Here is a 13,080-nt window from a genome sequence, read left to right as displayed (position 1 = left end):
ACAAACAAACAAACAAACAAACAAACAAACAAACAAACAAACAAAGAGTTTGTTTCCCAATATATTAAGAAACAGATCACATTTCATCACTATTTTATGAATTGCTTTCTGACAGTAGTAACTTCAAAGTACCTCACCGAGTGAACATTCCTCTTAGAGTTATGGAGTTGCTATTTTTTCACAATTATTATTAATTCACTGTTCTTCAATTTTAAATTGTCTGGCCAAAGGAACGATGAGTTCTTGCCATTCTCAAGTGTCCATCATCTGTTTGTGCACAATTCGCAGGAACTGGTACTCCTTCTAGAGTATTGGTCACAATAGAATCAAACTTGCACACAGTGATAATGTAATAAGTCTCCCATGAAATTGCGCTTGAGGTCAAGGTCACATTTGTATTATTTTGGGTACTTTTCCATTTTCACAGCATAACCTTCATGCACACTACTTTCATCAAATTCTTGTTCCCGATGTAATAAACAGTATTCAATTTAGACCATTTAGTAAATGGCCATGTTTACTACTGACCATGTAATCGCACTTTCATTTGGTGATGAGTGAGATTAATTTACCCTGGATATGACACTGTTTGCGCCTTCTTTTCTCTTATTGGATTTTTATTCTCATTAGTTTGTGCAATACAGCAAACCAGTGACAAGAAAATATATCACTTTCTTTCTGTACATCACACATTGCAATAACCTGTGAATTGTGATGATCATGAACTGGATGACCTACAACCTCTGGTGAAAGTCAACACTGGCATCATGTGGGACCATTAATCGGGCCAGTTACTTGCAGAAATTTGTTAAAAGGCTCTAAAACTTGTTTTTACATGCTGTCACGTTCCCCAGGACCTGTGGGAAAATGTAAACTGCGAGAATGAGAATGCATCCTCTCTGGTTGTTAACTGATGACCTTTAGCTCACTATTATGCTGACACTAAAAGAATGAAACAGGAAAAATTGCAAAGCTGCAAAATTTATGGGAAAAATTATGTTGAACTTCTTCAGAATTCTTCTCTTCAGTTACTTGATTTTAGCTGCGCAGCACATTTGTAAACCCGACATTTCACACTTGTTAATATAAAAATTTTGACAGGATAGTTTTGCAGACAGTAGTTTGGTTGGTTGTGGTTATAGACAAACAATATATTCTTCAGTAATTTTGCCTGTAGAAATATAATTTAAAAGCACATCTGTTTGCAAAATTGTACGTGTAATACACATCTTGCTCTTATTTTTCCATTCTTTCCTTCTTATTGATCGCCCTGTGATATGTTTTCTGCCCACTCTGTTACTTTGTGTCCTGTAGTTAACCAGCCGTGACATCTGAAGCCAAATGGGTGTTAGAGCTGCAGACAGAGGCCTAGAGGGATTATAGACTGACCTGAAATAGACCAAAAGGGACATATTTCTTTTTAGCTGCTTTCATTAGTCCTACCAGTTCCCAGTCAGGATAAGCCACATAAAGATAGACTGCTGACACTGATTAAACACTTTCTCAGAAAGTCCTGGTGAGGCGTGGCGCTCTCAGCTTGCACCCTGGGTGAAAAGTGTTTATTTAGCCACATTTAACAGAGAAGGCTGTAGGAAGACTGTCCTCTTCATGGCAGGTTTTTATTAGTCTGACTTGTTCCTTTGTATCTCAATACTGCCAGTGGCAGCTGTTCTAATTATACTGTGTCACTTTCTCCTCCTCTATTCTCTCCCCAACTTCCCTATCTAGTCTTCACTTACTTTCGGGATGTTGCCATAATACTTTAGACCCTAGAAGCTTTTCTAAATTTGGAATTTTTTTCCATAAATTCAATATGTATTGCACCATCATTCATTTGAAAGCCAGCACTCATTCTGATAGCTTCATATATACTTTGCACATACATTTTTGCAGAATATAGATGATTCAAAATGATCGTGTTTCCCTGTTCAGACATGCCAGTTCAAAACATCTCAGAAAATCAAACAGTAAATATGTGAATGTACCCACAAAGCACTGCAAGCCATCATATACAGGGGTGATGACAGCTTGTGCCCATGTTGTTAGAAATGCATTTTGTAAGGACCAGTTCAGATCAGGTGGATGATAAAATTAATCATGGAATATTGTGGGTAAAATTAATGTATGCATCCATAATAAAAGGGGTATACTGACCTTTTTTTTTTTTCTTAGTGTGCTCTTTATGTTCAGTCAAGTGATTCTGGCAACTCTGTTGCTATGACACCAGGGCTGTGCATGAGGGGCCCATGAGGGAGAAAAAAATTAGGTCACCATTTCCTTGTTTAAATTAGACTATGATCAGTATCACACAAAAACATTATGGAATTGGTGTTTCTTATTTTGTATTGACGTCTCAATACGTGTGATATGTGGATATGTGTGGATAAACTGTACATACATTCAAACATGACGGTCAGGCTGAACAGAAGCTTCTCCAGAAGCTCAAGACAACATACATGGTTGTTATTAAACTTCAGGTCACTTAGAAACATAAATGGGTCATCTATCTTGGACAGTGGCATTATAAATCGTGTTAGCCGTTCTACTCTGCCTGCAGTACCTGGAGGACAAAGATCTGTCTCAGCAGAAAGAAACAGGATGTGACAACACATGCCCTGTAATTTATGATCCTTATGGCCCCTGGCCTCGAACTGAAGAGACTGACTTTAAAGCAAAGGCAGAGTCTTGAACTAATGTTCTGGATAAAATGGATATTAAAGACCATTAATGGGGTATGGGATGATGTAACCTGTGGGTATGTGGGTGCCTCTGTTTGTCCCGTGCACTTCAGTGGATCTGTGTGACCTGTATGTATGTGTGTGGGTGGGTGCACATCCATCTGGATAACAGCTCTTCTCCTTGTGAAATCACATGACATCTAAAATCGAGGGATGAACAGACCTGACTCACGGATGGATATTTTTAGTTCCAGAGAACATTCTCGCTCTCTCACACATGTACGAGAAATATAACACAGAAATGAACTTGCCATCACCTGTGGCTTTAGGTTAATATGATCCTTGTTCATCATTTATACCGACAGGTACATGGCTGCTGGGGATGAAATGAGTTATGAGAGCAAATGCAGGAGCCACTGATTGAGATTATCTCAAGAATGTCTGTCTCGTTGTACCGGATATTGAGAAACATGAGCAGACAACTAACCTGATTAAGTCAGATTTAAAAGAAAGATATTACCGGCGATAGTCATATGGATGTGACTGTATGCCTTTCTCTCTCTCTCTCTCACACACACACACACACACACACACACACACACACACACACACACACACACACACACACACACACACACACACACACACACACACACACCATAAATTATTGCCTAAGGAGACTTGAAAAAAGTGAATCATGCCATCCTGATTTGATAAGAATTGAGCAGCATGACGGGGCTCATGCTGGCCAGTTAGACTGGGACCATATGGCGGCACAGAGCCAGCTCCTATCTGCCAGCTGAGGCCGTTCGGGCGACACTCCCACTGCTGCGGCACCTGATGCCCCCCGGCCATCCAATTATGCAGAGTGAATCATTATAATTTTATATTTGTTTTTTCTTTTTAAACATAAGACAGGACATAGAACAGGACAAGATAAAGGAGTGGAACATTTATAAAATAATATATTTGTATTATACCAATCTTGATGCTTTCAGCAATTTACAAATGTGGGTTTATATAGAGTTACACCCTCAGCACCTCTTATGAATCATGCTCACCTGTTTTTGGCTTGCTGGGATTATTCTGCATTATTCTGCTTTGTGGTCACTTAAGCTAGAGTGTGTTTATTGTTGCACATTTATCAACAGTCAACCAAAATACATATGGTACTTAGCCTGGAATCAGGGATACATAAACACCTACATATTCATCCATATAATCTCTCTCTTGTTTTTTTTTTTTTCTTTTTACCATCAGTCATACATCCGTGTTCTCTTAACTGTTGGCAGTTTGAATCTGAACCATGCTGTATTTCTCTTTTGCCCTCTCCACTTTCCTTGGATGCTGCAGGACTTCCTGGAGGCACGCTGCAGGCAGTGCAATTGATGATGAAAGGTGTCCTGAGATGACACATGTTAAATTAGATGCACACATACAGACATACGCCTGAGAAAACCCACTGATAATCTTGTTATAATTGCAGGGGAGTCATCTTTTTGTAACATAGTACAGGCCACTTTAATGCTTAGTAGGATATAAATCACGGCTGGCCATCAGCATGATATCAAAATTATGACGAAAACCTTTTAGCGGAACATGGCTGAGTGTGTATTATGAGATTATCTTCAGAGTAATGATTAAAGGGAGGCTTGCAGTGAATGATGATGTCATTAGACTTACCTCTGTGCTTTTATAGTATAGCTGAATTTACCTTCTCCACTCAGATCAAAAACCTGCCCATAAAAAAAATAATAAAGCAAAACAGATTAAATCAGCTGCGGTGAGTCATTTCCCATGTGTGCGCTCCCCTTTTCTCTCTGTCTCGTCTCCCTCCCCCTTTTTCTTTTCTCTCTCTCTTTTACTCATTCCATCACCTTTACATGTGCCATCATTCTGGTTCAGTGAAGTGCAAACCTTGATCAGTACAACAGGGAAAAGGAGAAGCAGACTGATAATGCAGAGAAAGAAAATGGATAAGAGTAAACTGGATAGGTTAAGATTGGCAAAACTGGAGATCACAGGACAGAGAAGTGGAGAGAAGGTGCTACCAAGGTGAAAGATTGAAAGCAGGCAGTTAAAAGCAAAGGGAAGTTTTCCAAAGTCTTTGCATAAAGAAAGTCTTTTATCAGAAATCCATTTTTTTTTTTTTTCGTGGTGCATACTTAAAATAGCTTTTAATTAGTTTTTTTGCTCTTCAGAATGGTGTAAGCATATGTTAATACAGTTGAGAGAGAGAATGTGAAGGAAAACAAATAAAGGAAAGAAAGAAAGAAACAAATTCAGCCACACTGTTCCACCTTCCCACTTTGCATCACTGGCTATTCCTGATTATTTCTCCTGAATTTCTTTGACATTCCTAGCTCTAGTCCATACATCACAGCTAGTCTCTTTCTGCCTCTTTAAACATTTATACAGTATGCCCATGCAATATGAATTTCAATGCATAATTCTGGGGATAGCAATGTTTATTGGTTGGTTGACCTACCACCACTTTGACCCAGAGTAGGCTCCATGTATCTCACTAGATGGCTGCATAGATTCTTCTTAAGTTATTCAGGATTAATTCTCCTGATTCCTGAATTTTCATCTGTGCAGTTTGATATGTTGGCGTTAAGGCCTGACTGAGTCACACAGGCCTAGAGACCAGTGGGAAACCCCTTTGCAGTCACAGCTTGCTAGGGAAAAACGTGTGCAAGTGGTTGCTGGCAGTTGCAAAGACATATATGGTACTGCATTAAAAACCTCCTTGCGATTTCTTCGATTGCCAGCAGATTGCATTGAGTTTGCACTCAAGATGCCGACTTAACTGCAAACACTTGCCAACTACTTGCTGATGGTAGCCCGGTGGCTGTTGCTCTGATTTGACGCTATATAAATAACACTGAATTGAAACTGAAATGAATAGTGACACTATGGAAAGTATGATGCAAACCAGACCTGTTTTCATTCAAAGTCAAATTTGCACCTTTTGAATTGTGTTGGTTACAACTTTTACTTTGAAGGTCAGTGGTCTCCACTGCTTTTACTTTTTATGTTAACTCTTTCTGGCTTTTTTTTTGGCACTTTTTCAAGTTTGACTACCACTCAGTGACTAAGGAAAATACAGTGTCTTTACAGGAGTGTAATGGATTTGATAAAATCAGTACAGACATTTATGGTTACCAGATAATAAATTCAAATATGTTGATGGGCTTTTTTTCTACTGCCACAAGCAGGTTAAAGTTTAGTTTTGTAATATGAGATATTTTAACATCTGCTGACAGACTGGAATAAATATTTGTATCAAATTGCTCCCCCTACTGACACTGGGGGTGGCCTGACTTCTTTTTCATTCCCTATCTTGAGACTTAACATTTGTGATTTTGAGTAAAATGTGTCAACAGCTGTTGGATTGATTACAACAAAGTGTGCCACACCAACAAGTCCCAATTACAGCTTGTCCAAATGTATAAAAAATTGGCTACTTTTGACATTTGCATGAAACTCATTCGAAAAGTCCTAAATCTCAACTTGCAAAAATAAGCTGGTGAACATTACAAGAGCGTGTGATACTAACATGTTAACGCTGGCATGCATGTGAGTATATTGATGTTAGCTTTTACATTACAGTACTGTGCACAAGGGGTTGAGTCACCCCTCATTTTTAATATTTTGCTAGGAAAATGGCACATACATGCAGTGATTTATTGAAATGTGCAAACATACACAGAAATACAGTATACAAGGCGAAAAGAAGACTTTGTACAATGAACTTGAAATTCAACATTTGGTTTGACAGCCTGAACTCTCTTAGGCAAGCTTTCTTGTAATTTCTTTAAGTAGTCTTCAGGAATAGTTCTCCAAAGCTCTTCTTTGGATTTTATCTGCCTTTCATTTCATTATCTGTCAGGATGATCCCACTCTGCTTCAATAATGTTGGGGTACAGGGTCTGGGGAAACCAATCCATGACAGACCCTACAATAGTAGAGACAGAAAACAATCAGATGACCCCCTACGAGCAAGCACTTTGCGGCAGTGGGAAGAAAAAAAACCCTCCCATTTAACAGGAAGATCCAGATCCAGGCTCAGGGAGGGGCAGTCATCTGTTGTGAGCAGTTGGGAGTGAGGGGAGGGAGGCAGGACAAAAGACACAGTGTGGAAGGGAGCCAGAGATTAATAATAACTAATGATTAAATACAGAGAGCGTGAAAATAGGTGAATGAAAAAGAATTATGCATTATGGGAAGCCCCCAGCAGCCTAGCAATGTAACTAAGGGAGGGTTCAGGGTCATCTGATCCAGACATAACTATAAACTTGAGCAAAAAGAAAGGTTTAAGTCTAATCTTAAAAAAGTGAAGTGGGTGTCTGTCTCCCGAATCCAGACTGGGAGCTGGTTCCAAAGAAGAGGGGCTTGAAAGCTGAAGGCTCTGCCTCACATTTTTCTTTAAAATATCCTGGGAACCAGTAAGCCAGCAGTCTGAGAGCGAAGTGCTCTGTAGGGGTGATATGGTACTATGAACAGTAGATGGATCAATAGCCTCTCTGGTCCTGTGTCCATTCTACTGGATTTGTTCCTGTTTCTTAAGGACACAACTTTCAGATACTGTTCATCTGCTGTAGATAGCTTTTTAGGCCTCCCACTTTTTCTTTTGTCCTCCACTTGTCCAGTTTGCTCAAAAATTTAAGAACACACTGAGATGTGCCAAGCTTTTGGCTAATAGCTCTTTGGGAATCACCTTGTTGTTTCAAAAATACCATTTTATGCTTTGTCATATTTGGGATTTTTTTGGAGATTCAATCAAAGAAATGGGAACAAATTGTGTGTTTTGGTCACAGGCTGTCAGTAACAACAGAAAGCCTCGAGAACAGAGTTAAGTCTGGCTCCTTGGAAATAAAATACAAACAAATGAGGAGTGGCTCAAGACTTCTGCACAGAACTGTACTTAAGGGGCAATAGCAGAAAGCACAAAAGCTTTCACTGAACTGGCTGAATCATCACTCTTTTCTATTAACTGTGCAACAAAGTAGATAATAATTTTATGGAAATGTCAAAGATTAGTATTGTGAATAGGACATAAACAGACATAACAAGAGTGCCTTCCTTCTGATCAGCATGTTTTTTCATGCACTTTATTTGTGTTCGAAAGGGTTTAAGTATCATTAACAGCTGCTGAGTATTAGACTAAGCAGAAGGTGGACAGGTAATGACTAAGAGGACAAAGCGAGAGGGAAAAGAGAGCTATTGAACTAATGAACAGTGTTTTTTAATTCTTTTTGTCCTCTCCAAGCAGGAGTCTGACTAATTATTACCAGAATGGCCCCCAACACATATGGCCTTCCACTCGTTCAGTTAATCACACAATAGTACATTTGGGGCAGGTAGCAGACATGCTGTACAGTCAGTCACTTTTCTGAGGTTGTGCTGATTCTGAGCAGTGAAACACCAGTAATGAACTGAAAAACTGAACAAATCAAACATTTCAGCAGGAGTTGACCAAAACCAAAAATCAAAAACAGGACTGAGCTTTTCCCTGTTGGATTCTCCCTTTTTTCCTTTTATTTCCCCCCTTTTTTCTTTTCTTTTTTTTTTTACAAAGACAAATCTGTAATGGAGTTGTTCTCTACTTTTATGGGAAGCTTCTATTGCACCTACAGTAACAAAGCTGTCTCCTATGAGCAAAATGTTATCTCAAGCAGTGTGTGTGTGTGTGTGTGTGTGTGGGTGGGTGGGGGGGGGGGGGGGGGGGGGGGGGGGGGTCAGTGGACATAAGCTGAGGAGAAGAGAGAGCAATTAGCATGATACTAAAAGACAGCAAAACACAGCAGATGGGGGAGAATGGATTCATGCTTTTGGGCTCTTTACACCAAATTCTGACCCTACCATCTGAAATTGAGGCTCATCAGACCAGGCAACATTTTTCCGGTCTTCTTTTGTCTAATTCTGGTGAGCCTGTGGGAATTGTAGCTTCCTGTTCTTAGCTGACAGCATAGGCACATGATGAGGGCTGTAGCCCATCTGCTTCAAGATTCAATGTGTTTTCTGTTCAGAGATGTTCTTCTGCATACCTTGGTTATAACGAGTGATTATTTGTTATTTTTGCCTTCCTATCAGCTTGAAGCAGTCTGGCCATTCTCCTCTGACCTCTGGCAAAAATAAAAAGGCATTTTCACCCAAATATATGCCACTCACTGGATATTTTCTATTTGCTGGACCATTCTTTGAAAACTCTAGAGATGGTTTCATGGGAAAATCCCAGTAGATTGGCAGTCTGAAATACTCAGACCAGCCTGTCTGGCATCCACAACCATGCTCAGGATCTTTCTACATGTCTACATGCCCAAATGCTGCTATATAATCTAATAAATAATATATTATAATAAATTTTTTTTTCTTCAGGGGAGACCCTGAAGGCAACAGTAGGGGAAACACTGCTGAGTCTCACTTGTCCTGCATCATGACGCATGCATCATACTGCTGTGCTTGACAAGTAAAATATCAACCACAGTCTTTCACTATTATTTTAATCATGCACCTTATCACACCAGCAGAGCACTCTTGAAAGGTGGAAATTAGGCAAAGTGAGTGGGCGGGGGTTGTGAAATGTAGTTATTTCAGTCTTCCAGTGTGAAGAAAATAGAAGCCCTTCTGATATTCAGGGGAGTAGTCATCGCTCATGATTCTCTCTATGATCCAAGGATGCTTCACAATTAGAAAATACTTTCTAAATCATGTTATTTATGAGTGTTTCATTATTCACTGGTTTTAAAATTATTGTGCTTGGGTGCTGATTTTAGCACTTTCACTGTTTTTGCAGCAGAACTGCTGAATTGGATTGTCTATTGCATGTTACAATTTTTAAAAATTTTTTTATTTATGAGTCACTACCTACAAGAAATACCTTTAAACTCCTTATATACTGAAATATTTCTTTCAGCGCATATTATTTAAATTTGCAGCAACACAGAGACTTGATGAATTTGTATTTCTTCTGTTTTGTGTTTTTTACTGTTGCCACAGATCCATCCAAACATCATTATTTAATTATGTTTGTGTTAAAATTTTTAATGATTTTATGACCTCCAAGTTGTCCATTATTATTTTAATTCTTTTTTTCTTTTTTCTTTGCTGCCTATTCTCCTGCCATTTGCTGCTGCTGCTGCACTGGCCCAATTTCCCTACAGCAGCCATTTAAAGTTTCATTATGTCTTATCTCATGTGTTAGGTAAACAGACTCATTAAGCAGGTTGTGATCATAGTTAAGCTTTGCTGCAATGAAGGTGGCACACTGCAGGTGCTCATCTCATGCACCGTGGGGAAATCAACTCTCCCTCCAGGGAGAGGCTCCTAGCTGTCGCATGACTGTAGCTACAGGTGCAACAGAAACGATTACTCATAACATGCACGTGAGCACACACATACACACACACACACACACGCTAATATAAATCATTTTTTAATCAGAAATGATTTATATTAGCATTTTTCTTCATAAGCACTCTCCTTTTGAAACTTGTGGCAGACTCAAATTTACCTCACTAGCTTCAGCTAAACAAATATGAATAAGCATGACTAGAGGTGGTAATTGAGAGAGCATCCACTATGTAGCATGAAGCAGCCATCTGTCTTTAGTCCTGAACACTGTGTGCTGTTCCCCCCGTGGTAGAGCCTCCTGGCTAAAACTAGCAGCCGTTGAATTGCACACCCACAGCATTTTGTTCTGTCAGTAATGTTAAAGATCAATACTAATTGCCCATTCAGCAGCGGCACTGTTACTGCTAACACAACAATCCAGGGCTGAGATTTACCGCCCCAGCACACACATACACATCAACAGCTATTTTTACACAGACTGGATAATTCCCCTTTCTGTTTTAAAGGCAAACTCACAGAATAGCCCATCCTCACGCAGAATCAATTCTGCTCAACAAAAGCAGCAAGAAGCTCTAAATATTTTGGGTGCAGCAAAACACAGTGTAAACCCTGTGAACTGAGGTGAACTTTCTAAAGATCAACTTGTCTCAGTGACTCAGGAAACATCCCTGAGGTGAGCCATGGGTGACAGCTGCTGCCGCTCCACTGGCACAGGTAAATGCCAGGAGCCCCACTTGGATACACTGACTTACCGACACACACACACACACACACAGACAAACTGCTGTGTCTTCTAAAAATCTAAATGGAACACAAGCAGGTTTAGCATTAGTCACAATATGAACCGTAGAGAACAGAGACCAAAATGAGTTTATGTGTGGCCCTTGTTTTCTTTATAGACTTCAATTAAAGACATACATTGTTGCAAGATCAGAGAAAAGCCCAGAGATTCAGAAACAGTCCTTCACTCTAGTGGTTCAGAACAATAATAATCTTTATCTTGCTTGTGCTTTAGTTTGCTCTTGGAACATGAGTACAGATGAATAGCACAAAAAATTCCCATTACACTGACAATAATGACTGAATGTTAAAAGATTCTAAAAGAGATTTTTCTATAATTGTTCAGTTCTTTTCATGCAGTTTGTCCCTATTCTTAATAAGGACAATTTGTTCTGTATGCATATTTACATGTCTAGTAATTTATGTGCTCAAACTTGCTGTATAGTATACGTTGGTGTTTGTACTTTTCCATGTTCCTGATGTGTTTTTTTTTCTTGTGTGTGTGTCACATGATGTAATGAGAGGTAGCACAAATGATGTAACAAGAAGAAATGCCCATACACATCAGCCAGCCACATTAACATCACACGCCTAATATTGCAAGTCTTCCTCGTGTCTCAAAAAGCTGCTCTGACCCTTCTGGTGTAGAATAATCCCACATTCAGAAAACTGGAAAAATAAATACATCCACCCGTTAAAGTCAAAAGTGATTGTTTCATCAATTTTGGTTTTATTTTTGAGTTGCAGTACTGCAGAGAACCACCAGGTGTCTGTAGAGTAATAGGGATGTAGCCTATTTTAAAGACTAGGATCTCAAATGTACATAAAAGACTAAATGGTTTTACTTGGTCTTCATACTCTAAATAACAGGTCATGCCATCTGCCTACAGCTATGTTGACACACATGCACGCACACACGCACGCACGCACACACACAGGTAAATGCAGCATTAGAAGCTTTAATATGGCAGCATTAGTCACACTGTCACCATCCACTGAGAAATCAGTTCAGGAAGAGCATGTGTGAACATTAGATCACACACAAAGTGTGTAATGTGTAAAGGCCACTGCTGTTTGTGGATCACATGTTCTGTTTAGAGTTTTATGACCATGTTTCCCAGAAGCTTTAAAGGTTTTCTTATAAGAAATGTAGACCTGTTTGAGTAACAAACAAAACAAAACAAAACAAACAAACAAAAAAAACCCCCTGGAGGCTAAATTTAAAATGGGGTTTAATTGGCCCAATAAATGAAAAAAGAACAAGAGCACTAAATGATTTCAACCTAATACCACCAGAACTCAAAATGACTGTTTATCCAAGAAAACACAAAAACAACCTTACTGGGGCACAAGAGAGGAAATTACAGTACACAGTTCAATGTATTTAAGCAAATGGAGCTGAATTTGATACAAGTTCTAAAACTTAGAGCATTTCTTAATGCAAAGCACTGACAACATACTGCATATGCTATACATGTAACACAGCTTCACCTAAATGCTGCAAATGTTTTTACTGATGATGAACACAAAACTTATCTTGCTTACAGCATGTCTGTGTTTGTGTCTGGCAGTAAAGAGGAGGCGGCAGCTATAGAGACAGAACTACTGAGGGACTACAGGTTTGGACAACAGCAGCTGATAGAGATCTGGGGACAAGCGTGCGCCATCGCCATCACTAAGGTTAGTGCATCTCCCATCTTCTAGATACCCTGTTTTGAGTTGTTTCTTTTTATTTCTGACTGTGTTTCAGTTCTGTATAGCCTACTTGTTATTTGCTTGCCTTGTCTACCACTCTAACAACACGCCATGTGCCTAGGGCGGCACATGGGTGGCCCAAGAAGGTTCCTGGTTTGAACCCTGGCTGGGCCCTTTCTTTGTGGAGTTTGCATGTTCTCCATGGATTTCCTCTGGGTCTTCTGGCTTCGTCCCACAGTTCAAAGACATGGATGTGCTGTATGAATGAAGTGCTGTATGAATATATGGTGACTTGTAGTCTTGAGTGCATTGAGTGACTAGAAAAGTGCTATGTAAATGCATCTGGGCATGCATACATTACTCAGACATAAATCCAAATGCATGACATCAAGTAACATTGTCTCAAAGTGAACATGGCACACTGCATGACTGACATTTTAACACTCATGAACATATGATGTGGTGGTCACTTCCCTCCTGTAGCACAGCCATGACTTTAACCATTCAGGCCGAAAGGTCTACAGCGATCCACGCTCAGTGTTTTTGCATGTTATTATGAGCGCCTCCACCA

At 39.5% G+C, this 13,080-nt stretch overlaps 1 protein-coding gene across 2 annotated transcripts in view; it reads left to right on the top strand.

Annotated features, from left to right (window-relative positions):
- Positions 1-13,080, top strand: part of yjefn3 (YjeF N-terminal domain containing 3) — a 53,903-nt gene that overhangs the window by 25,978 nt on the left and 14,845 nt on the right. For both annotated transcript variants that reach the window (XM_030727447.1, XM_030727446.1), the window contains exon 2: positions 12,386-12,494. In XM_030727447.1, the coding sequence (XP_030583307.1) occupies positions 12,386-12,494 (109 nt within the window). The remainder of the gene's footprint in view (positions 1-12,385; positions 12,495-13,080) is intronic.

This window comes from Archocentrus centrarchus, chromosome 4 (genome assembly GCF_007364275.1).
Source record: "Archocentrus centrarchus isolate MPI-CPG fArcCen1 chromosome 4, fArcCen1, whole genome shotgun sequence".
In the NCBI taxonomy this organism is placed as follows: Eukaryota; Metazoa; Chordata; class Actinopteri; order Cichliformes; family Cichlidae; genus Archocentrus; species Archocentrus centrarchus.
The sequence above is the reverse complement of the archived record's forward strand: the minus strand, read 5'-3'. Positions and strand labels throughout refer to the sequence as shown.